General features: G+C 36.7%; 1 protein-coding gene across 1 annotated transcript in view; it reads left to right on the plus strand.

Annotated features, from left to right (window-relative positions):
• The window catches only part of CNBD1 (cyclic nucleotide binding domain containing 1), a gene marked incomplete at its 3' end in the record, with an annotated part of 131,406 nt that overhangs the window by 92,965 nt on the left and 10,764 nt on the right, over positions 1–27,677 (plus strand). The window contains exon 9 of the mRNA XM_081323590.1: positions 10,341–10,408. Within this exon, the coding sequence (XP_081179716.1) occupies positions 10,341–10,408 (68 nt within the window). The remainder of the gene's footprint in view (positions 1–10,340; positions 10,409–27,677) is intronic.

The raw sequence follows: 27,677 nt of genomic DNA on the forward strand, positions 1-27,677 counted from the left end.
TAGAAAGCCTACCTTTGCCATGCATTCTAAATCCATGCATGTTCTGCATTCAAAAATGCAACTGATAAGGCCATTAAAGCTAGAAATGAAGTTGGTTTTAAGTAGTTGTTTTATAATGCTTGTAATCAGAGGTGTTTTGAGCCTTACAATAATAACATTTTATATCATTTGAGTTGCTTGTTAATCTTGGGGTTCTTGGATAAAATTGAGTGCAGATGATTACATTCTCCTTTTAGTTCCATTTACTGATTGAACTGGAAGCTGTTTTCTTCAGCTATTTTCTTAAACTATTGTTGTAAGCAGATTTAGTTCCAAGGTTGCTCTTTAGGTATAGCTGTGTTGATAAATCTCTGAACTCTTCCATGAGGGCAGCTAACATGAGTTTCTCAAACATGGAGGAATATATGAAAGCCCAAGTTCAAAGCAACACAAAACCAAGCCAAGCCAACTCTTCTTTGAATGCAAATAGCAAATGTTAACTTTGTCTCCCTTCAAGAATACTGAAACATTCACTTCAAAATCCTTCAAATTTCCAGAAAAATGCTGGAAAGACCTGTGCAGAAACCCCAACACTTTAAAACTATTTCATTGTTATTAAGGATAGATCTGTATCTACCATTCTTCTAAGTCTAATGTGGTTGCCTTACTTATAAATCTATGAGATAATTCACAAAGGAGAAATTAATAAAATTAGTCTAACTTTTATTATATTTCTTAAAATATGTAAAATTCAAAGTAAATATTGTCAATTATTCCTGGAAAGGAAGAAAGGAGCATACTCTTCTGAAATTGGGATTTTCTCTGCATCATTTCATTTAGATGGTGCAATCGTTCTTTTTCCTGCATGGAAATTCCATTTCAATTTCTTTTCCAACAAATAGTGGAAAAATAATAATGTAAAAGACTTTGGTGGAAACATCAAAACTCCACAGGACTCAGATGGAGGATGACTTGAGAAACACATGTATGATTAGATGATGCCAAGAAATAGCTTTAGGTCTCCTTAGTAATGTGTTTCTCAGTGCAATTTCTCCTGGAAATGGTCTATTTCCCCATTTCTGCTGTATCAATATACACTATTCAGGAATGCCCATTTGAAAGTGTCATGCATTTCTGCTTACTGACAGAGGTATGTTTAGCAGGAAAGAAAGTCCTCAATGGAGAAGAAACTTTTCTTTGATGTTAGAAGAACACTTTGCTTGGGACCTTACATTGGCAGAGATCTTCTCAGTGTAGTTTTGCTTTCTTGCCCATCTGTAAAAAAAGAAATAAACTGGTCCACCAGCACCTCAAAGATTATCTTTCCAAGCAGTGATCCTCTTATTCTACTTTTCTTTATCCTTGATGTCACACAGGTATATTTTTAAAACATGAAAAAAGGGTGGCTAGGATGCAGATGGTAAGATTCAAATCAATTTAAGCTCAACAAGGGTTTCCATGGAATTCTCTTCTGTAAATCACCATACATAAGAATTTGACTACTGGTTGAGTGACAGTGATTAATCCAAGCCTCACTGAAGAAACATCATTGAATAAAAATGTTGTTGTTGTTAGCTGCGAAGTCGTGTCCGACCTATCGCGACCCTATGGACAACGTTCCTCCAGGCCTTCCTGTCCTCTACTATCTTCTGGAGTCCATTTAAGCTCACGCCTACTGCTTCAGTGACTCCATCCAGCCACCTCATTCTCTGTCGTCCCCTTCTTCTATTACTCTCAATCTTTCCCAGCATTAGGCTCTTCTCCAGTGAGTCCTTCCTTCTCATTAGATGGCCAAAGTATTTGAGTTTCAACTTCAGGATCTGGCCTTCTAAAGAGCAGTCAGGGTTGATCTCCTCTAGGACTGACCGGTTTGATTGCCTTGCAGTCCAAGGGACTTGCAGGAGTCTTCTCCAGCACCACAGTTCAAAGGCCTCAATTATTTGGTGCTCAGCCTTTTTTATGGTCCAGCTTTCACTTCCATACATTGCAACTGGGAAGACCATAGCCTTGACTATACGCACTTTTGTTGACACGGTGATGTCTCTGCTTTTTAGTGTGCTGTCTAGATTTGCCATTGCTTTCCTCCCCAGGAGCAAGCATCCTTTAATTTCTTGGCTACAGTCCCCATCTGCAGTGATCTTGGAGCCCAGGAAAATAAAATCTGTCACTACCTCCATTTCTTCCCCATCTATTTGCCAGGAACTGAGAGGGTTGGATGCCATGATCTTGGTTTTCTTAACATTAAGTTTCAAGCCAACATTTGCACTTGTCTTCTTCACCCGCAACAAGAGGCTCTTTAGTTCTTCTTCACTTTCTGCCATTAGAGTGGTATCATCTGCATATCTTAGGTTGTTGATATTTCTCCCGACAATCTTAATTCCAACTTTTGATTCATCTAGCCCTGCCTTTCTCATGATGTGCTCTGCATATAAATTAAATAGGCAGGGCGACAGTATACAGCCTTGCCGGACTCCTTTCCCAATTTTGAACCAATAAGTGGTTCCGTGTCCAGTTCTTACTGTTGCTTCTTGAACCGCATATAGGTTTCGCAAGAGAAAAATAAGATGGTCTGGTACTCCCATCTCTTTAAGAACTTGCCACAGTTTGTTATGATCCACACAATCAAAGGCTTTAGCACAGTCAATGAAGCAGAAGTAGATGTTTTTCTCGAACACCCTAGCTTTCTCCATGATCCAGTGTACGTTGGCAATTCGATCTCTAGTTCCTCTGCCTCTTCGAAATCCTGCCTGTACTTCTGGTAATTCTCGATCCACATAGTGCTGGAGTCTAGTTTGTAGGATTTAAAGCATGACTTTACTAGCATGTGAAATGAGTGCAATGGTACGATAGTTTGAACATTCTTTGCCACTTCCTTTCTTTGGAATTGGAATGTAAACTGATCTTTTCCAATCCTGTGGCCACTGTTGAGTTTTCCAAATTTGCTGGCAAATTGAGTGTAGCACTTTTACTGCATCGTCTTTTAAGATTTTGAATAGCTCAGCTTGAATACTGTCACATCCACTAGCTTTGTTGTTGCTCAGTTTTTCTAAGGCCCACTTCACTTCACATTCTAGGATGTCTGGCTCGAGGTCAGTGACCACCTTGTCGTGGTTATCAGGGATGTTGAGATCATTCTTGTATAGTTCTTCTGTGTAATTTTGCCACCTCTTCTTAATCTCTTTTGCCTCTGTTAGGTCCCTGCCATTTTGGTCCTTTATCATGCCCATTTTTGCATGAAACATTCCCTTCATCTCTCCAATTTTCTTGAAGAGATCTCTGTCCTCCTTATTGTATTGTTTTCTTCTATTTCTTTGCACTGTTCATTTAAGAAGGCATTCTTATCTCTTCTAGCTATTCTCTGGAATTCTGCATTCAATTGGGCGTATCTTTCTTTTTCTCCCTTGCCTTTTGCTTCCCTCCTTTCCTCAGCTATTTGCAAAGCTTCCTCAGACAGCCATTTTGCTTTCTTGCATTTCTTTTTCTTTGGGATGGTTTTAGTTGCTACCTCTTGTACAATGTTGTGACCCTCTGTCCATAGTTCTTCAGGAACTCTGTCTATCAGATCTAATTCCTTAAATCTATTTGTTACCTCTACTGTATATTCAACAGAGATATGATTTAATTCATACCTGAGTGGCCTAGCGCTTTTCCCTACTTTCTTCAGTTTAAGCCTAAACTTTGCAACGAGAAGCTCATGGTCTGAGCCACAGTCAGCTCCTGGTCTTGTTTTTACTGACTGTATAGAGCTTCTCCATCTTTGGCTGCAGAGCATATAGTCAATCTGATTTCTGTGTTGACCGTCTGGTGATGTCCATGTGTAGAGCCGTCTCTTGGGTTGTTGGAAAAGAGTGTTTGCTATGACCATCGTATTCTCTTGACAGAATTCTATCAGCCTGTGCCCTGCTTCATTTTGTACTCCAAGGCCAAACTTCCGGTTGTTATTCTGGTTGTGTTTTGGCTTCCTACTTTAGCATTTCAATCCCCCATGATGATAATAACATCATTTTTTGGTGTTAGTTCTATAAGGTGCTGTAGGGCTTCATAGAACTGGTCAATTTCATCCTCTTCAGCACTGGTGGTTGGGGCATAGACTTGGACTACTGAGATATTGAATGATTTGCCTTGGATTCGAACTGAGATCATTCTGTCATTTTGGGGATTGTATCTCAGTATTGCTTTTCCTACTGTTTTATTGACTATGAAGGCTACTCCATTTCTCCTGAGGGATTCTTGCCCACAGTAGTATACCTGATGCTCATCTGAATTAAATTCACCCATTCCTGTCCATTTTAGTTCGCTGATACCTAAGATGTCGATGTTCAGTCTTGTCATCTCTTGTTTGACCACGTCCAGCTTTCCTTGATTCATGGATCTTACATTCCAGGTTCCTATGGAGCAAAAATCTTTACAGCATCGGACTTTCCTTTCACCACCAGATACATCCACAGCTGAGCATCCTTTCGGCTTTGGCCCAGTTGCTTCATTCTTTCTGGCGCTACTAGTACTAGCCCTCTGCTCTTCCCCAGTAGCATATTGGATGCCTTCCGACCTGAGGGGCTCATCTTCCAGCGTCATATCGTTTTGCCTTTTGGTACCATCCATAGGGTTTTCATGACAAAGATACTGGAGTGGGTTGCCATTTCCTTCTCCAGTGGATCACGTTTTGTCAGAACTCTCTGCTATGACCTTTCTGTCTTGGGTGGCCCTGCACGGCATAGCTCATAGCTTCATTGAATTACTCAAGCCCCTTCGCCACGACAAGGCAGTAATCCATGAAGGGGATAAAAATGTTACAGTGATGCTATTTTTCTTAGTTATCAAGTACATATTTTGCTGCTGACCTGCACATTGACTCCTAAAAAAATGAAACCTTCAAAACTGTTTTAGCAACTGAAAAGTTGAGTAACTGCTGTTGTTACAGGAAATAAATTTAAATGAAGAGGGGAAATCAGAAAAAAACTTATTTTAAAAGTTGTCTATCTAAATGGGAAATGACATAACTATGGATCTGTATGATGGATGAAGCTGGCAGATAGATTTATTTTAAAGAACAACTGTGAAATAATATATGTACTCAGATGGCTTTTTCACAATAAAGCTCCTGGTTTTTTTTAGATAGTAGAAATGATTTTAGAAAAAGACAAAACTCCTAAATAGCTATTCCCTAGGAAATAAAATGTTCTTACTGTAAAAAAACCTGTGTTTTCTAGAATACATACTGTATATATTTTCCATTTAACTGTACATATTACAGTTAGCAGTTTATTTCTTTATATTTTATTCAACCGATGTCCCACCTATATGTACAGTATATGATGTGATAGAGCAATTTATAGCATTATTATGTGAATCACAATATTACAGAAACATGATTATGAATTTTTATTCCAAATCCTAGTATTTTTAATTCCATTTTTTAAGAAAAAAAATACATGGAAAACTTCCATTATATGAAGGATTGCACCTTCAGTATGTTTTATTATAGGCTGCTTTCAGTTTCCATTAAATTTAGAAGTGTTTATAGAAACACTGTTCATTAGACCTAACCTAACCCTAACCCTAACCCTGACCCTGACCCTAACCCTAACCCTAACCCTAACCCTAACCCTAACCCTAACCCTAACCCTAACCCTAACCCTAACCCTAACTCTAACCAAACCAAACCAAACCAAACCAAACCAAACCAAACCAAACTAATGTAACCACAAATAGCTGTTTTTATAAACAGTTAACAAAAATATACCAAAAAACTCAGCACATTTATAGGAGATGAATATGGATAAAGCAAGGTTTTAAGTAATTGCTCATTTAAGAAGTAATTTTGCTTTCAATGCTGTTGCCATAGCATCAGTACATTGATTTGTAGTTGCTAGTGCAGCAAACTGAGGTTGATGAAGGAAGCCAAATTAGGAGGAAATGGTGAAAATGAAATATCAAAGATTTTATGCAGGCATAACAGTTTATTTAGATGTTCTGTTTCTATATTGCATAGATACAAACACTTAATTAGATGAAAGTAATAAATAGCTAAGGCAAACTATGAAAACTCTTAGCTCTTTTCCTTTTTTATTTTCCAGCTTGTGGGCACTGATTTTTGAAGCCAAATTTTAACAAAGAGATATTTTAGGTCTTGCCATATAGCACAGTTGTCAATGGTCAGTAAAGACTTATTTAGTTTATTAAATACCTCCTGAAAACAGGACTTTGAGAGAAGGAGTTTTGTCTGGAATTGAAAAAAGAAATATGGCAGAATATTGATCTGCGGGCCCTATGCTGCTAACAAACATATTATATTATTTCTTTCTCTTTTTCATGCTCTTTTGAATTCTGTTCCTCAAAGCTGGTGGCTTTTCTAAGAGCAGGGTGGATTTGCTACCAATGGACATCATTTAACAAATGCAAGAGACACAACATACAGTAATGATGGCAGCCTGTATTGTCGGGGTCTGGCAGTGCTATTTATATGCAAGGAAAAATACATGGTGGGATTCAGCCAGTTCACACCAGTTCGCTTGAACCAGTAGCTAATTCTTTTCCCCCCAGAATGGACTTCCAGAAACGGCATCCATACAGAGAACCAGTTGTTCACATATTTGAATCTCACCACTGATTATACATACAAGAAAAAAGAACAGGATTCAGACATCTAGTTGAGCAAGTTAAACTTAGTAATGATTAGAATAATTGTACAGCAACTACAAGGAAGGGAAACAGCCCAAAATCAGAGCATTTGGTTGCTTTTTGCCCAAGAGTTCTATGTGATACAGCAAAGAATTCCAGAACCTATTAGATTTTACTCACACTTTATGGGAAAAGCCTCTCTGGTAGAACCCAGTCTTGAAGCATTACATTTTTGCATCACTCCATTTGCTGCAAATTCTAAGAATTAGATGGTAGGTTATAGGTTACAACATTATGCTGAAGAATAAAGTTATGTACCATTCACTCATCACTATCCTGTAACTCACTTGTTGGTTCCAAATGAAATATAAGATTTTCTTGGTCAGTGTTGAAGAAATGTCTAACCAGAGGTGTTTGTATGTGGAATGGAAAGGGGATTCATTTCAGACAGTATAATGTCTTGGGCCAATAATGGTGTACATATACTCAACATGGCAACATACTTACTGTCCAGTCTCTTTTTAAAGACCTCCAGTGATGAAGCACCCACCACATCCGAAGGCAAGCTGTTCCACTGGTTAATTGTCCTCACTGTTAGGAAGTTTCTCCTTAATTCCAGGTTGCTTCTCTCCTTGATCACTTTCCACCCATTGTTTCTTGTCCTGCCCTTGTCCTGCATATTTTACAATTTACTTTATATTTTGATTGCATCATTTCTATGATGAAATCAGAAAAAAAGAACACATGATATAAATAACATTAATTGGAAAAAAATGCTATTTGTCTTTCAAATGCAGGACTATTAAAATATTTGTGTCTAAATGATATAAGCTATACATATACATATACATATACATATACATATACATACACATACATACATACATACATACATACATACATACATACATATATATATATACATATCTCAGAGGGACGTGGTGGCTCAATGGGTTAGGTTACTGAGCTTGTTGATCAGAAGGTCGGCAGTTTGGCAAGTCGAATCCCAAGTGCCGTGTAACAGAGTAAGCGCCTGTTACTTGTCCCAGCTTCTGCCAACCTAGCAGTTTGAAAGCACGTAAATATGCAAGTAGAAAAATAGGGACCACTACGGTGGGAAGGTAACAGCGTTCCGTGTGCCTTTGGCGTTTAGTCATGCCAGCCACATGACCACAGAGACGTCCTTGGACAAGCGCTGGCTCTTCACCTTTGAAATGGAGATGAGCACCAGCCCCTAGAGTCGGAAACGACTAGCACGCATGTGTGGGGGAACCTTTACCTTTACCTTTTTATATATATCAGAGGAAGAAATCCAAACACTGGGATAAGGTAGAAAACTAAAACAGTTTTTATTAAAAATCAAGCTTTCGTTGGCTAACTACCAACGTCGTCAGGATGAAATCATCGGAGTGGGGAGACTGCATTTATATCATTGGCGTTTCTGTGCTCTACTCATAGAGCGCATCACCGCTTTGTTCGTTTCAACCGGCTGTATTCTTTCGAGTTGCTTCGCATTCGTTCCTATGGGGGTGTGACTTTCTCTGAGTGTCTGCTGTTGGGAGAGGATTACTGTCAGTCCTATTAGCTATAGTCATTACTCTTGTCATTGCCCATGTTTTCATGCCGCAGGCTCTAAGTGGTTGTTCTTCCTCTTTTTTACATTCCGTGATGGGGTGATTATGTAACTATGCAGTTCTAATCTTGGTTTGACAGAGCGCTCTGAGAGTGCTCGCGTTGTCTGCATTCACGTCATGTGCACTGCTCCTCTTCCCAACCTCTGAGTGCTGGATATACAGGGGTGAGATCAATATGCCGATTGATCGAGGAATGGTCAGAAAACCAAGCTTCCTTGAATAATCATCCACCCTTAGTGTTATCACAGGCAATCGCCTCAGCCCCCACCAGATTGAAGGTGTGATTGTGTGTGGCCATGTGTGCCCACACCTGTGATTGTTGTTCTTGTCTTTTGATGGTGAGCTTGTGTTCATGTACCCTGGTCCTCAGTCATTTTGCAGTCTCCCCAATATAATTACAATGGCATTTTTCACATGCCATCCTGTATATGACTGAGGACTTCTCTTCATTGGGGAGTGAATCTTTAGGGCACATGATACGAGCCCGCAAGATCTGATCAGGTCTGTGGGCAACACCGACCTTGTAGGAGGCCAATATGCGCGCCATGGCTTCGGATACACCGGGAATGTAAGGCAGTGTTATCCGTGCTATCGAGGTGTTTTCATGTTGGTGATGGGCAGGTTCACCTGGTCTACTGTATGTATGTATACGTGTGTGTGTGTGTGTGTGTGTGTGTGTATTAGTCTGAAAGAAAGTAGAGAATAACAACACATGATGATAATGAAACAAGAATGCTTCTTCAGTATATCAAAATGTTACATATTTACCTAATTTGTATGTACAATTTTTATGGGTCCCTCAGTTCTTGGAGATGCCTATGGGAGATTTATGGGCTGTCATTGAGGTGTGGAGCTATGCGGGTTGTCATGATAAAAAAATGTTGCATTTACAATTCATCAATATATGAAATAACTTTGGCTGATCTTCAGCATTTTTGTTTTAGGAACCTAAGTAGATAAGAATGATTCAAAATAGTAATAATAAATAATTTAGATAAGAACAAAGACTAAAGAAAAGTCAGATTACAAATTGGAAGAAATTTCAATTTCTGGAGGATTAAGAGACAGAGTAATCTTCCAGAACTGATACAAGAGTCAGGATCACAGTATATTTTTAGCCTAAATAGGTTTAGAAACAGAACATGTAAGTGTTGTAATAGTAGTTAAGGCATCCGACTGGAAACCAAGATTCTTGTTCTGCCTTAAGTTCGAAGCTATCTTGGGTCAGACCCTCTCTCAGCCCAAAGTAGCAGGCAATGGCAAACAATTACCAAAAATCTTGTCAAAAAACCCTGCAGGGACTTGCCCAGGCAGTCACCAGGAGTCAACATTGACTCAATTGCATATACATACACACATGCAAATAAACAAGATTGAAATCTAATAACACTGATGCCTTGCATGTATTAACCTGATAATTGGGGCTGGCAGATCTGGCTACTGTTAGCTAGGTTTTTGCAGGTAAAATGTGGTCACTACCCCATGGGATTTAAAAAGAAGTTTAAGAGGTGATCCAGACCTTAGCAATGGGGGCTTTTGATTTTAATAACATTGGACTTCCTTCAAAAGCCCAAACATGGTTGTATTTTATTTTATCCCCTCAAGAAGCTTTTTAAAGTAGGCCAGCCTAGAATAAAATTATAAGAATTAAACAAACTACTGTATATAAATTGGGAACAAACCTCACACTCACTGGCAACAATGATTCTACTAGTCTAGGAATGAAATACCTGAAAACAAGCAACCAAGCTTAGATACTACCAAGGACTCCACAGTTCAACCTTGATCTACATATTTGTCTCTTCTATTGCAAAACTTTGGTTAAATTAACTGCTTATTTTTTTTCAATGTAGAACCTAATGTAAGCTTTAAGAAATGTTTTCAACATAAAATTGAGAAATTTCCTGTTTCAGTGTATAAGGCAAAACATAAGGAGAACAAAACAAGTGAAATTCCATCCAGAACAACTCTAATGATACCCCTGCTGTTAATATTTATTTTACTTCAGTAGCAATATTATTTTGACAATACTCAGTTCTATTTCTCTCTCCAGCTTTATTACAAAATAAAATTGATTCTTTCTTCTCCTTTTTCTTTGCATTGCAGCTTTGGATCCAGTGATACAGATGCTCCTTCTACAAATAGTACAACCATCATTTGAAAATATCACTTTTGTAAGTAAGATACATTTGCAATTTAACAAGAAAGGTAAACAATGCCACACTCCAGAAACACTAGGAAAATATGTGGATAATTGTTACAATGTCCAAGCTTTTTTTTTTTTTAAAAATTAACATGTATAAGACCACCCAACTCTACAATGGGTAGCATACAATAAAAACAGGCATAAAATACAATTTGAATACAATTTCAACTATGAAAGCATAATCAAATATACAGGAAGCACCAGGCACTATAGTACAAGGTGTGAATTAAACCCCAAATATGTTAGGTTACCAGATTCAGTTTTCCAAAGATGCTTTTGGGCACTCATGTAACTGATATAGTAATAGTGAAATGATTCTCCAAATACCAATCCTTAAGTAAGTTATGTAGCCAAAACAATACCTGTAAAAAAGAGAAACTTTGATGGACTTCAGCAGGGCTTCCAGATCTAAGCTGCAAGACTTCAGGACACTATCAGAAAGCAGCAACATTTTTGAGTTTGTTTACCTTTATGCTCCCCTTCATGGATTACTGCCTTGTCGTGGCGAAGGGGCTTGCGTAATTCAATGAAGCTATGAGCTATGCCGTGCAGGGCCACCCAAGACGGACAGGTCATAGCAGAGAGTTCTGACAAAACGTGATCCACTGGAGAAGGAAATGGCAACCCACTCCAGTATCTTTGCCATGAAAACCCTATGGACAGTACCAAAAGGCAAAATGATATGACGCTGGAAGATGAGCCCCTCAGGTCGGAAGGCGTCCAATATGCTACTGGGGAAGAGCAGAGGGCTAGTACTAGTAGCGCCAGAAAGAATGAAGCGACTGGGCCAAAGCCGAAAGGACGCTCAGCTGTGGATATGTCTGGTAGTGAAAGGAAAGTCCGATGCTGTAAAGATTTTTTCTCCATAGGAACCTGGAATGTAAGATCCATGAATCAAGGAAAGCTGGACGTGGTCAAACAAGAGATGACAAGACTGAACATCGACATCTTAGGTATCAGCGAACTAAAATGGACAGGAATGGGTGAATTTAATTCAGATGACCATCAGGTATACTACTGCGGGCAAGAATCCCTCAGAAGAAATGGAGTAGCCTTCATAGTCAATAAAAGAGTAGGAAAAGCAATACTGGGATACAATCCTCAAAATGACAGAATGATCTCAGTTCGAATCCAAGGCAAACCATTCAATATCACAATAGTCCAAGTCTATGCCCCAACCACCGGTGCTGAAGAGGATGAAATTGACCGGTTCTATGAAGCCCTACAGCACCTTATAGAACTAAAACCAAAAAATGATGTCCTTATCATCATGGGGGATTGGAATGCTAAAGTAGGAAGCCAAAAGATAACCGGAATAACAGGCAAGTTTGGCCTTGGAGTACAAAATGAAGCAGGGCACAGGCTGATAGAATTTTGTCAAGAGAATACGATGGTCATAGCAAACACCCTTTTCCAACAACCCAAGAGACGGCTCTACACATGGACATCACCAGACGGTCAACACAGAAATCAGATTGACTATGTACTCTGCAGCCAAAGATGGAGAAGCTCTATACAGTCAATAAAAACAAGACCAGGAGCTGACTGTGGCTCAGACCATGAGCTTCTTGTTGCAAAGTTTAAGCTTAAACTGAAGAAAGTAGGGAAAAGCACTAGGCCAGTCAGGTATGAATTAAATCATATCCCTGTTGAATATACAGTAGAGGTGACAAATAGATTTAAGGAATTAGATCTGATAGACAGGGTGCCTGAAGAACTATGGACAGAGGTTCGCAACATTGTACAAGAGGTAGCAACCAAAACCATCCCAAAGAAAAAGAAATGCAAGAAAGCAAAATGGCTGTCTGAGGAAGCTTTGCAAATAGCTGAGGAAAGGAGGGAAGCAAAAGGCAAGGGAGAAAAAGAAAGATACGCCCAATTGAATGCAGAATTCCAGAGAATAGCTAGAAGAGATAAGAATGACTTCTTAAATGAACAGTGCAAAGAAATAGAAGAAAACAATAGAATAGGGAGGACCAGAGATCTTTTCAAGAAAATTGGAGAGATGAAGGGAACGTTCAATGCAAAAATGGGCATGATAAAGGACCAAAATGGCAGGGACCTAACAGAGGCAGAAGAGATTAAGAAGAGATGGCAAAATTACACAGAAGAACTATACAAGAATGAGCTTAACGTCCCTGATAATCACAATGAGGTGGTCACTGACCTCGAGCCAGACATCCTAGAATGTGAAGTGAAGTGGGCCTTAGAAAAGCTGAACAACAACAAAGCTAGTGGAGGTGACAGTATTCCAGCTGAGCTATTCAAAATCTTAAAAGACGATGCAGTAAAAGTGCTACACTCAATTTGCCAGCAAATTTGGAAAACTCAACAGTGGCCACAGGATTGGAAAAGATCAGTTTACATTCCAATTCCAAAGAAAGGCAGTGCCAAAGAATGTTCAAACTATCGCACCATTGCACTCATTTCTCATGCTAGTAAAGTTATGCTTAAAATCCTACAAGCTAGACTCCAGCAGTATGTGGATCGAGAACTACCAGAAGTACAGGCAGGATTTCGAAGAGGCAGAGGAACTAGAGATCAAATTGCCAACATACGCTGGATCATGGAAAAAGCTAGAGAGTTCCAGAAAAACATCTACTTCTGCTTCATTGACTATGCTAAAGCCTTTGATTGTGTGGATCATAACAAACTGTGGCAAGTTCTTAAAGAGATGGGAGTACCAGAACATCTTATTTGTCTCTTGAGAAACCTATATGCGGGCCAAGAAGCAACAGTGAGAACTGGACACGGAACCACTGATTGGTTCAAAATTGGGAAAGGAGTCCGGCAAGGCTGTATACTGTCGCCTTGCCTATTTAACTTATATGCAGAGCACATCATGAGAAAGGCAGGGCTAGATGAATCAAAAGTTGGAATTAAGATTGCTGGAAGAAATATCAACAACCTAAGATATGCAGATGATACCACTCTAATGGCAGAAAGTGAAGAGGAACTGAAGAGTCTCTTGTTGCGAGTGAAGAAGGAGAGTGCAAAAGTTGGGTTGAAACTAAACATTAAGAAAACTAAGATCATGGCATCCGGCCCTCTTAATTCCTGGCAAATAGATGGGGAAGAAATGGAGGTAGTGACAGATTTTATTTTCCTGGGCTCCAAGATCACTGCAGATGGGGACTGTAGTCAAGAAATTAAAAGACGCTTGCTCCTAGGGAGGAAAGCCATGGCAAATCTAGACAGCACACTAAAAAGCAGAGACATCACCCTGTCAACAAAAGTGCGTATAGTCAAGGCTATGGTCTTCCCAGTTGCAATGTATGGCAGTGAAAGTTGGACCATAAGAAAGGCTGAGCGCCAAAGAATTGAGGCCTTTGAACTCTGGTGCTGGAGAAGACTCCTGCGAGTCCCTTGGACTGCAAGGCGATCAAACCGGTCAGTCCTAGAGGAGATCAACCCTGACTGCTCTTTAGAAGGCCAGATCCTGAAGCTAAAACTCAAATACTTTGGCCACCTAATGAGGAGGAAGGACTCACTGGAGAAGAGCCTAATGCTGGGAAAGATTGAGGGCAATAGAAGAAGGGGACGACAGAGAATGAGGTGGCTGGATGGAGTCACTGAAGCAGTAGGCGTGAGCTTAACTGGACTCCAGAAGATGGTAGAGGACAGGAAGGCCTGGAGGAACATTGTCCATAGGGTCGCGATGGGTCGGACACGACTTCGCAACTAACAACAACACCTTTATGCTGCCATATTGTGATCATCTGGAGTTTTAGATCCCAAATGTGGTAGCCCTAATTCCAAGGTTTAAAGAACTACATAGAAACTTTAGGATGAAAATATGTGGAATTGAATCCAGCTAGAACCTGAGGACATTAATTTAGTTTGAAAAAGAGAGAGAGAGGCAAAGAAAAAAAAGTGACGAGCAGTAAAATTGCATGGCAAACTGGAAGTAACCAAAAAGAAAAAGGCAGGCATGGTGGAGGGAACTTGGAATATTTCTACAAAGTGCCAATGGAATAACATAGCAGACTAGTCAAAGAAGGAAGAGGGATGAACAAAAGGTTGAATTCAATTCAAGAAAATATAACAATGTTTGGGGATATATGATTAAGAAAAGGCAAAGAAGGTGGGAGTTCTGGTGCTGATTTATGTATAAAACTATGCTGGGATGGGAAAATGAGTAGATTTAGTGGTTTCTTTTCCAATTGACACTATTAAGTGACAGAATAGTAATATAATATATAATAAGAAGCATCAAATTAAGCTGAATAGTGAAAGTTTTATACCAAGCAAGAGATGTTACAATACTGCTCTGCCCAGCACATACTGTAGAAAACATCAAATTGGGAAAAATGGCATATTTTATCAGGGATTATGCTCCTTACCCTGATATGAAGGATTTTAAAGGGGAAGTGAAATGAATGAATGGATCATGAAACAATCAAAACAGCTTTCATGACAACTTTATTATTCTATCAAGAACAAAAATACAGTGTCTCTGGATATCAATTAAATACTTGAATCAATTGAAGCAACAAACAGGATTTCTCTGGGTATCTGAAAAGGTCATTGTGAAAATAGAAAACTGGTCTAGGTAGACTTTAAATCTAATCCAGCAGAGGTTCTGTTCTTAAATAAAAAGCTTTTCTTTTGGGAAAAAATTAAACCCACAACCAATATAAAATAAAGAAAATCTAACAAAGTTTGGGGATATACTGTATAATTAAGAAAAGGCCAAGAAGGGGGGTTATGGTGCTGATTTATGTACAAAACTATGCTGGGATGGGAAAATTAGTAGATTTACTGCATAATTTTGCTGCAGAAACTAAAATGTTTTAAGCTGCATTTTATTTAAGCCCCCACAACTTCTATACCATCAAATATTCATATTCTACTTAAATACTGTATAACTCAATAAAATGTAATGCTTTTGTAATTAAGCAAACAGTTTTTATTTATCATAGTATTTATCATTCTAAACAAGCTTGTAGTTGTAGTCTATGTGTTGTGTTTTGCATTCTGGTATTTTGAATGCCTAAAAAAATACTCAAGAATACTCTGGAATTGAAATTGATGAACCCGTTTTTCAACATACTGAAGAACTGTAATGAATTCAAGGCATTCAGCTGCTGTGTGTAGGATGTGTTTTGGACTTGTCAAATTATGAAGCAGGGTGGAGGATATTTTATTTGGCTTTATGTGAATCTTGACATATCCCAGACTCTAAGAGTGATATATTCTTAAAATTGTGTACACATTTAAAATTGTTGAGGAAAATAAACATAATGACTCCATTTATTAGTTAACTGAGATCATCAAGTATCTGTTAGTTTAGAGGATACAAAATGAGAACATTTTATTATATCATAGCAGTTTTCATTTACACAAAGATTATGTGGAAATGTAGAAAATATCAACTTTTGAGTTAAAAGAAAAATAAAATAAAATTCTCTTCTAAAACAATAACTTTATAGGCATTCTTCATTTTGAAGGAACAGAAATAAGAAAATATACATTAATTCAGGGGCAGGTATTGTGAACCTCTCTAGATATTTTGAACTATAATTGCCAATGAGGCTAGCCAGGTGGTCAATGGCCATAGTTTGTAAAACAGTTACCCAAAACATCTGGAGGACTACAGTTGTTTTTCCCCTGTTTTCCCCCCGTTTTTCTCAAGGTTTCAAGAAAGAACTTTTGGATTCATAGCATTTTCTGGTCTTTCTAAGGAGTCAAAATGAGAATCAACCCAGGGTAAACTTCCTTTTTCTCTTCAGATTCTACATTTAAATAGTCTTCTAAAGATATTTGATGATTTCAAATACTGGCTACTTGGCACATGTAACACAAGTACTCTGTGAGTTGCATAGGTTGTCAAGGTGCTTCTGGATGCAATTCAGGGTGCTGTTTGTCATTTAAAAAACTCTTTCTGGCTTTGAATGGCTTACCAAGGGACCATCTCTCTTTAATTGTTTCTATCTATCTGATCTGGTCATGCAAGATGGGCATGCTTCACATCCTGTCGGTTAAGTTGGTAGGACCTAGAAGATGTATCTTCTCTGCCGTTGTGCCCCACTATGGAACATTCTTCCTCTGGAGATCTGGATAGCCCTGACCATGCTTGCCATTTGTAAATCCCTAAAGCCTATCTAGGTTCTGTCTAGGGTCTAAGGCTCCAAATATATTCAGGGACCCATTTCATAGTTTTATTGATAATTATGGAATATACTTTCTCAGCTCCTGTGTTTTTTTAGTTTGTATTATTGCAATTGTTTTTACTTTATTTTAATTTTGTTTACCACCCAGAGTCACTTGTTGAGATTGGTGGTCATAAACTTAATTAATTAATTAATTAGATTTCAATATGTAAATTGTTGTAGAAACCGGGCTTGTATATCCTTGACTAAAGTACTGATTCAAACTAAACATTTTTGCACTTCTCCAAATTTCTCAGTTCTAAAAACGTAACAAAAGCTGTTTACATTTTCTCCCAAAATGCACAGATTTGGTTATCTATGGATACTTTGAGTATATAGATACTTGAACTATACTTGAGCTATCAATAATTGAATGTATGTTTGCTGTATGGAACATTATAAAGGTAGACATTCATTCATAGAAGAGGAAGCTCTTCTCTTTTTGCCTTCTTTCCACATCCTAAAATCAGTTCTTGATTTTGGGATGTAAAAAATATTGGAAAAAGGAATGATTGGTCTTTGGATGAATACAGCTGGTTGTGACTTCCAGTTTGCCGATGCAGCCACCATGGATGTTTGGAAGGAGAGCTCCGTCTTCCATGTCCAGTTTCGCTTTGCTGGGGAAAGCGAAAGGGTCGAAAGTTACCCTGTAGGGGCAACCAGCAAGGAGGGGATCCCCGTTAGATTGTGGGAGGGCAGTAGCCCTTCCACTTGATCCAAGGCAGCCCTCCAAACTGGCAGATGAAAGAGTGGCTTGTCACTAGGCTGCAGACAGCCGAAGTCACACTTACCACCAGGCAATTTTAAAGCAGCACGGATGAGGCTGGATGAGATCTACCTCTCTTAAATCCTAACTATTTTTTTTTACCTGCATAAGCTGCTTAAAGTACTTTCCCCCTGGGAAGAGGGAAAGGGAGATTTTATCCCTCCCTCTAGAAACAGCGGCGACTGACTATCCAGGGGAGTTTAAAATGTTGGAAGAATAACTTGATCCTAATTGGAATTCTATTTTTTAAAGTTTGTGGACTAAAAGATTTTCTACTCTTATTGAAGATCAGGGTTTTTACTTATAAAAAAGAAACAAAACTGAAAAGATTATAAAAACTTTGGATTTAAAAGAAAACTTTAAATGGTAGGGGCGACATCTTGTGGCTAAACCTGATACTGCAATTTGTTATTGCTTAAAAGAGACTTGGTCAGCAGCCCAGACAATAGATAAGACTTATGTAACCTTGAGACATCAGCGGTGAGAAGCTCCGCTGTGTTCCATATCAGTGACAAATTTTTTTTGCATTCTTTGATTGTAAAGCTTTTAACCTAAATACACTACTAAGAGAATGTGGATGAAGATCAGGAACAGATTCTCTCTATGTTGAAAGCAATTCATCAAACTATTCTTATAGCTACTGATGAAATAAGAAGTTACATAAAAGAACAAGATGTCAGTCCAAATATACGAACTCAAACTTTGATTACAACTAAAAAATCAACTACACAGAAAATAACAGAAAAGGTGGAACAATTAAAGATTATGACAAAAGATTCAACTGATCAACAAATACAGTCAATGGAAAACCCAGAAAAGGGACTGACAACATGGAAAAAGGAAAAGACTTTCTACACAAATCAGAAGGAACCTGAAGATCAAGAAGAAGAACAGATTGAAGAGAAGATAAACAGTTCAGGACAACTACGTCACGATGGAAAAATTAAGAGATGATTTGTTAGTCCTCTCAAAAAAATGGTGACCAGATGTTTTTTTTCTATGTCAAACAATCTACATAACAACACAGGGAGATTTGTTTGATGACTCAAAAGCACGGACATGGAAGATGATTTTGCAAAGAAAGAAAGCCAGAATAAGACTGAAGAAAATTGGGGTCTTGACTTACTCGTGAGAATTAAAATAGAATATACTCAAATAGATAAGATGTGTACTTTGAATATTAGATATTGTTATGAGTTGAGATAAAGAAAACTTTGGTCATTTATAACTTAGAAGTATAAATATTAATAGTTAAATCTGAACATTGATTTGCTTATAAAGGTTAAATGTAAAGGTAATTAAGATATATATATATATATATATATATATATATATATATATATATATATATATATATATATATATATATATATATATATATATATATATATATATATAAGCTAAAAATCTATCGATGAATGTAATAAATATGTTTTTATTTAGCAGTAATAATAAAAATTATTAGTTTAAATTTGAGATAGTAGATATTAAGAGAAAAAGATAGGAAGTATCAAATATTGAAATAGGAGGAATTTTGGTTGCCAAATTTAAGATAACTGGAAATTAGAAGAAAATAAGAATATTATATTGTATTACTAATTAGTTGAGGTAAGATGATGAGAATTCAAATAGATAAGATGTTCATTCTGAACATTAGATCTTGCGATGAATTGTGATAAAGGGAATTGAGGTTATTTAAAATTTGGAAATTATAAATATTAAATGTTAATATAAATATAAATGGGAAACTAAAAATTGGGAAAAATTAACCAGGACATTGATTGTCTAAAAAGATTGAATGTTAAAACAACTAGGATATGTATAAACTAAAAATTATAAATGTAAGAAAGTAAATGTAAGAAAGTTATTTTATTTAATCAATCTAATAAGAATTGTATTAATTTAAATATGAGACAGTAATTATTAAGGGGAAAAGAGAGGAAACATTTAATGTAATAGTTTGAGATCTGCACTAAAGATATTTGTATATTATTGAATTATTGACCAACTCAGCCACCACGTTCGATTTCAAATATTTAAATGTAAAACTAGAAAACTAATAAAATTTTCTTAAAAAAACAACAACTGGTTGTATTACTTATATTGGAAAAAAATAAAGATATGCAAACAACTACTTATAAATGCATATTTTTGGAAAAACAATATAACAATAGGTATTTTAAATCTGCATTTCACTTTAAATGTTTGATGTTGTTTTTAAAAATTCAACAATTTGTAGGGAAATAAAACAGGAGGGATATATGGTCAAATGCATGAGAAACTAACAAGTTTTAGAAACAGTGATTTCTCAGATGTTAAGCTTGATCACATCTAGGGTTCAATAAATCTTCAGGCTTCAGTTTCTTGTTCTGTCAAATCTTCAGTGATCTCAAATTCATATTCTTCTTGTTCATTTCTCTCTCTTTCTCTCTCTTGTCTTATTTCTTTTACTGTAACAGTATAAATTTGGTTTATATTCTCTCTGAAATATGAAATAGTTTGCCAGTTTAATCTCTTACTAATTTACAAATTTCTGTATGTGTTTTGTCTTAAAGATATATGGACTTAGGTAGGAAACTATATCACAACATTTGGAAAGTGTTAACATCAATACATAACATCGATACTTGCAATCTTTTATTGCATCCTCTCATCTGAACTATCTTCTCGTATTTCTTCTGCCAGTGTAGAGCAAAACTAGATTTACAGCATTCTTTCTACATCTTGGATACAGATCAGTTTTCTCACCTAGATTTTTCCATATGTTTCATGATAGAGTAGAATGTATATAATCTAAGATCACTTGAGGAATAACCATTGTATATGGTACTAGAAGCAAGACTAATTCCTTGATCTTATTGTGTATATCCTGAGGCCAGCACAAGACAATGTACTTTTTCCTTAAATCATATATTTTCCCCTGTCTTCCATCTAGTTGGTTTAGAAATATTATTTTATTGCTAAACTTTTAAATGGTGGACTGCATGACTGGTTATGAGGGAATGGTCTTTTTTCATGCTCAAGAAATTTTAAATATAGACTAAATCTATTCTAAGGGAACCCACTAAATATAGCAGTAGAGTATATGAATATTTATAAGTACGGCACAATACATTTTGCAACTAATCAGCTAAACTGTTGAATTGGAATTCATTTTCCACCATAATAACAACTTTCATAGTATTATTCAAAGTGGAAAACCAGAGAAAGTTTGACTTTAATTAAGGTCAAATTAAATGTATTTGCAAATTTCAGAAAGTCTTCCTTATAATTAGCAAATTCTTAAGCACTTTAAGAGGTTGTTGCATAATATGGATTGAAGTCTTTTATCCACTTACTTAGAGAAGTAAACCTATTTAACTGAATGAAGATACATTAAATAAAGTAAATTTATTTCAGAAGCAGCTTACTTTAAGAAGCAGCTTGAAAATTTATGGCTACCACAGCAGCCATAGGCTTATCTCAGATTATTCAGGACCCAATTTGGAGTAGTGGTCACACATTGTCAGAGCAGTGGTAATGTGATCCGAAGGCGGAACTTGCCCTGTCCCCTCTGTCATGCTCAGATCATGCCTTGATTATTTTGAGATTTCCCCATACTTTCCCCTTTGCAGGGAGGCAGGATCTATTTGACTGGTCTGCTCCTGGTGACTTATGGACCTGGTGAGGTTCCAAAGGGAGTTGGGAGATGTTCCTGAGGTTCTGCTGCATGGCCCTGCTGAGGCCCTGGCTACTACCTGGAATAAGAAAATAATGAAGGCCTTGGACAGGGTCAGTGACCTCTCTCATTCCATCCTGCTCAGCACTCCCCATGTTTACAGAGGAGTTGAGGGAGTTGAAATGGGTGAAGAGACATCTAGAGTGCCATGGAGGAAGCTGATTGATCATGTTCCAGCCACTATTAAGGCCTACCTTGTGGTAAGAGTGGTGAAATATAAGTATTTCTATGCTCTTATTATGTCCACAGAGGTCTGTCTGACAACTATGTTTAGGGTCACCTTTCCCTTTTCAGTAAAGGGGACTCTAAGGTTCATCATCAGGGCCATGCTGAGAAATTTTCAATTTCATCTTTGATCTGATGGGGTTGCACTGCTCGAGATAGAAGCAATGCTTAATCTGGAGTCTTCCTGCCACCTGCACCTCAAGCACACTTTTTGCAAGCATTATAGAACAGTGATAGATAGATAGATAGATAGATAGATAGATAGATAGATAGATAGATAGATAGATAGATAGATAGATAGATAGATAGATAGATAGACAGACAGACAGACAGACAGACAGACAGACAGACAGACAGACAGACAGACAGATAGATAGATAGATGAATAATAGGCAGATAAAAACACAGACAGACACGGATGGCAAATCAAAATAAAAACAAAACATCTATCTCCCAATACAAATAGTTTTATAACTTGCTTTCTATGCTATTGCTAATCCTTTCTGAAGTAAAGATAACTAGTTATCTTTATATATTATTGGTGCCAGTAATTTTTTGGAATGAGGTTGGGTAGGGTTGTCTTATACAGGTAGTCCTCGATTTACAACCACAATTATTATTATTATTATTATTATTATTATTATTATTATTATTATTATTATTGTTGTTGTTGTTGTTGTTGTTGTTGTTGTTGTTGTTGTTATTATTATTATTTATTAAACTTATATACCGCCCTTCTCCCGTAGGACCCAGGGCGGTTCACAAGGCAATTAAAACAACATTACAATACAAAAATTAATAACAATTAAAATAGATTAAATTATCCTTAATTAAAATCTAAAACCCCTATAACTCTGATTAAAAACCCAATTACAATAAGTTAAAAAATTAAAAAATCCTTTGAGCCCCAAAGTTATGCTGCTAAGTGAAAGAGTTGTTAAATGAATTTTGCCCCATTTTATGACCTTTCTTGCCAGTGTTGTTAAGTGAATCTGGCTTCCCCATTGACTTTGCTTATCAGAAGGTCACAAAAGGCAATCACATGACCCCAGGACACTGCAACCATCATAAATATGAATCAGCTGCCAAGCATCCAAATTTTGATCATGTGACCACAGGGTCATAAGTTGAAAAACAGATATAAGTAACTTTTTTCAGTGCCATTGTAACTTTGAACAGTCACTAAATGAACTGTTGTAAGTCAAGGACTGCCTGCAATGAATAAAGACACCTTAAAACATTGTTCCTGAAAAATGACACAGCGTTATTCCTTTTCTTGATGTGAACTACATCATTCCTAAAATAAACAGTGCATGTGAGCACTGTACGCAACCAAAAATGAATTGATTCTTGGCCTAAGCTTCCTCTTGGCAAAAAAACACGTTCCTTTCTATTTTAATATGATCACAAATGTCATTTGAGTGACAACCCATCACTTTAATTTTAAACAAATTGGCCACAATCCAGCCATATGGCACAGTGTTTGCTGTTGACATGAGTTTAAGTGTGCTCAACTATGTATTGGCTTGTAGTAACTGTTTTAGTGAAACTGACTCCCAAATAAATATTTTAGCACCAGAACCCAACAGGAAGTCCATTACAGTTAGGAAATTCAAATATTAGATTATTTAGTTGAAAGCTGTGAAGGAGGGAGGGGAAGAAGCAACAAGGATTAAGAGGAAAAACGGAAAAAACACAGTTTTCTCAACCTCTCATGTTGCCATGGTGACAGAAAAGAAAGTTAATAGTCCAGTATTCTAGCCATGGGATAAAATGGCCCTTTCTGCTTCTCTTTCTGTTACCAAGATAGAAGGTACATTTAGTATAAGCTGGAAGTACAACTACACACACTTAACTTTCTTATACAGTTAAGATCTTTTAGTATTTCTTGAATGGAAAATAAAATAGCATTCCTTATTTTTTAAAAAAATGAATAAAGGAAACATGAATCATCTGTTTTGAAAGAATTTCAGTATGCATTATTGGATCCTGTATTTGCACTATGGATAATTGTGGCTACCAATTTAATTCAAATTTAGAACAACATTGTAAGCTATTATTTACCACAAAAACTATAATGAATAATTCTATTCTATAATGAATAGAAATTGATAGTTAAGATATATGCAAGAATACAACATTATTTTTGCTTAACTGTGATGAAATAGTAATTATTTTTTTCCTTCTCTGTCTTCCAAGTTCAAGATACTCTACTGCTTCTGTACCACCACCACCCTTTATCGTTGCAGCATCCGTAGGTTGAAAGCTACTAATTGGACTTAGAAATAGGTTTTAAAAAAAGTTAAATTACTGCATTTTAATTGCTCTCAATAGATTTTAACAATTTAATTTAAATTACAGTATTTTTTAAAATTTTAATTTAATTTAACCTTTTTAATTTTTCAACATTTTAATTGCTCTCAGTATATTTCTAACTCTGAAAATTTCTTGATAGTTTAGTTCAATATTTTTCAATGTTGGCAGCTTTCAGATGTGTGGACTTCAACGGCCAGAATTCCCCAGCCAGCAATGCTGTTGTTGAGTGAATCACACAGTCACTAAGTGAATCTAGCTTTCCCCACTGATGTTACTTGTTAGGAGCCAGATGCAGAGGTTGCAAATGGTGAACACATGAGCCCAGAATGCTGCAATGATCTTAAATACATGCCAGTTGCCAAGCGTCCCAAATTTTATCCAATGACTGTGGGCATCCCGTGACAGTCATAAGAGTGAGGACTGATCATTAGTCACTTTTTTCAGCACTGTTGTAACTTCAAATGGTTGCTAAATGAATGGCTGTATGTCAAAGACTATCTACTGTGTAGCTGTCTATGGCAATGTTACAATAAAGGAGAAATGCTACTTCAATGCTCTGGTTCTGCCTCTTTTGCCTAGCCTTTGTATATGTACCTGTGCTTTCTTAATCCAAATCAGTTCCTTGTATCTATTAGTTTCCCCAGGTGAAGAATACATACCGGCAATGCTTGGATTAAAGGAAAAGACCAGTTCCCTTATGTAAACTTTTCAGAAGGCTAAAGCAGGATTTGATTAAAAATAAAACATAAGATATTCAATATGGTCTCCTTAGTGAGCCTTCAGATATTATCCTTGGAGAAGCTTCTTTTCCTTTAATATTACCACTGACTGACTTCTCAGTTTGTTCACACTTCTCCAAATAGATTTTCTGGTCTGCCATAACTACTTTACTTCTTAACAAGTGTTTTCTTTGATATAAAAAGTCAGTGTATTAACAATTCTTACCATTTTTAACCTCTAGATCAGTGGTGGAATGTCTGGTAGTACCAACCTCAGGCTGGTATTCCGTATCAATATTCCTTCGTTGCTCTAATGCTATACACTAAATAAATAAATCCTTGGTCTAAAATCCATTAAAACATCTTTCAAAAATGTGCAACAAGTTTTATTCATGATAAGAATAAGTTTGCTGCAATTAATTCTAGCTACCCAGCAAATTTAAGCTTGTTCTGCTTAAACAAAGCAAAAAAAAAGAGTTAACAATATTTAATATATATATTTTAATAAATCCTTTTAAGACAATGAAACATATTTCAAGAAGATAGCTGAAAACCTTTGTACACTTTATTTTGAAATCAAGTATGTTTCATCTGTTTCTTCTATCTAAGGTATTTGCAGATTATGTCTTGTTATATTAGAAAAGGAAATGGAACAGTAGAATTTCAATTTTCATGATCCTTTTCTTCTTTGGGCAAACTTATTTTGGAACAATCTAAAGCAAATTAAGTCATTTTTGAAGCACTAGGTGCAGTTTTCAGAGACGATTGGAAGGTCTCTATAAATGTCTAATTATTTGCAAAAAGAAAAAGCAGTAATATACAGACATATATTCCATTCTTCAGGATTTTACATTATACACAGTTTTCAAGAGCTTAGTCCAGAGGTCCCCAAACTTTTGGGCAACAGGGACCAGTTCCGTGGAGAGAGGTTTTTCCATGGACTGGAGGGGGTGTGTTTTTGTGTGCTGCCTGCATCCCACAGATGGGGCTTTGTTTATTTGTGCAGACTGGTTGCTGGCATGCTGCAGCCCCGTACTGATCCATGGCCCAAGGGTTGGGGACCCCTGGCTTAGTCAATGAGCTGTAGTATTTTTGAAACTGGTATAGATTAATATTTGCTTTGGACTTCTGGGGCATTCTGTATGCAGTCTCTTTGTTTCTCTAAGTTTGGGTACCTTAATCTAACTTAACTCACTGTTGCAAGGCTTATAAGGGAAAAAGTAGTTGCGCAGCTCACTTTCTCTCCATGTATGTATGTATGTATGTATGTATGTATGTATGTATGTATGTATGTGTATATGTGTGTGTGTGTGTACACAGTATATTGCATGCAACTAGACAAATGCACACAAAATGGAATTGACTGTAGAGTGAGGAGGAGATGGAAATGGAAAATAAAGCAATTGATGTCCAGTTTGTGTGGACTGAGGTTGATGGAATTTTAGTTTTTCCAGAACATGTACCAGCTTGGAGTAAGGCATAATTATTTTCACTTTTTTAGCTTGCAAAATTAGTAGGAAAAAGATGCTAAGACACTGTTTGAGGGATCAAGCAATTGACACAATGATGATGTGAATGTTTCTGTACAGCAAGGAATCCTTGGATATGAAAAAATACAGGTTTTTTTCATTCAGGTGGTCTTGAATGGAGGTATTTTACAAGTGAGCCATTTCTGTGTGGGCCCTACAACTTTGCAATTAAGGAATTCTGCTATATATCAAATGCTAATTTAAAATGAACAAGGAAGAAATTGATTGTCAGCAATATGCCAATAAACTGATCTCATAAAATAATATAGGATTGGTTGAGTTATGCCAAATTATATTTATCTGAGCTGAATGGATCACATGTGCAGTATGTGAAAAATAATGGCATTTTATTAAAACAGTTATGGAATGCTATACATCTCTGTCTCTTCTCTTTCTCCATATTATAAACTTCAAATTTATGCCAAAGATATACTGAGATTTTTTTTACAGAACCATTGTAACAGAGATGGGGTGGGGGTGAAGAGAGAAAATCTGTGATGGATGGATTTACTAACAAATCCACAATCTTTTGGTTTCCAGCAGTCAGTAAAAGGTCTGTGTTGCCTTTTTAAAAATATATTTGAGATTACATACTAAAGTACTGTATATTGCTAATGGTCCTCAGATTGCTCACTGCTGTAAATTGTACTGATACATATTATCAAGATAAAACAGGGTTTGGATCCTGCATATGGAGAAAGGTTTTCTAACCTTGCCTGAATTTCAGCTTCTCCTAAAACTGCTTCTTAGAACTTCCTCAAAATTATATTTCAAGAGCTGCCACTGTATGCAGCCAGCAAGAATGGGTAGAAATCCAAGTTCCTGGTTGGCACAACTTGAGGCATTATCTCTTCCTACCACCCTTCTCTATTTGGTAGGTGTTCTGCTGGCTTCAAGCCCCAAATAGCAGCTATACCAGCACAAGCTGGCATTTCTCAGGGTCATGAGCAATTAGAAGTTGGCTGATAAGCTGCTACCATGGCAACCATTATGCTGTTATGCTGTGCAGAATCCTTGACCCATATGAAACTCCTCAAAGAAATGTCAAACTCTCGATCTTGAGAAGACTTTCATTCATTACGGATCATATTACATGAAAAATATGATGTATGCAAAAATAAATTTGCTTTTTTAATTGCTTGGATTGAAAGGGCCATTGCCTTCTGTTCTGGGTATGTTTAGAAGGAGTTAGAGAATGAAAAGCAGGGATTTCAAAATTAAATAAATATCTGTTAGGAATATCAGTAAAAAAATGTTTGAAAATGGTTTAGAATTGTAGCCATTGTTTCTTTGAATGCATCAAATCTCACTTATTATTGAAGCCATTTTACCCTTTAAAATGAAAGATTGAATTCTTACCTAGTGTAAGTTTTTTATAATTTTTTAAATTGCTTAAGTATTGTCTTTTTCATATCTGTTAGAAAACTGAAGCATGGTTGTATTGCTTTGAGTGACTAATGGTTGTTTTGTGGCTGTTAGGAATTGTCTTGAAGTGCTAGAAATGCCTGTGATGGGAAGCAATTTTACATGCTGTAGCATTTTAATTTTTCTATTGGGATTTATGCATTTTATAATTTCATTAAAATTTTAATGTAGAATTAATGCATATATATTTTAAAAGCTTAAAATTAATATTCCCCTCCTTTTCTTCAATATTCTTTATTAGTTTTCTGAATGCAATAGGGAAAACCATGCGAATATTAATTTTTGATGTGTGTGTGGGGGGGTTCAGGAGTAATTTAGGATAAGACACGATATTCAAAGTCATTCACAGTGATCCTGCATTATAAATTTATTAAGCATCAGGCTTAC

This window comes from Vipera berus (assembly GCF_964194415.1).
Source record: "Vipera berus genome assembly, chromosome: 3".
In the NCBI taxonomy this organism is placed as follows: domain Eukaryota; kingdom Metazoa; phylum Chordata; class Lepidosauria; order Squamata; family Viperidae; genus Vipera; species Vipera berus.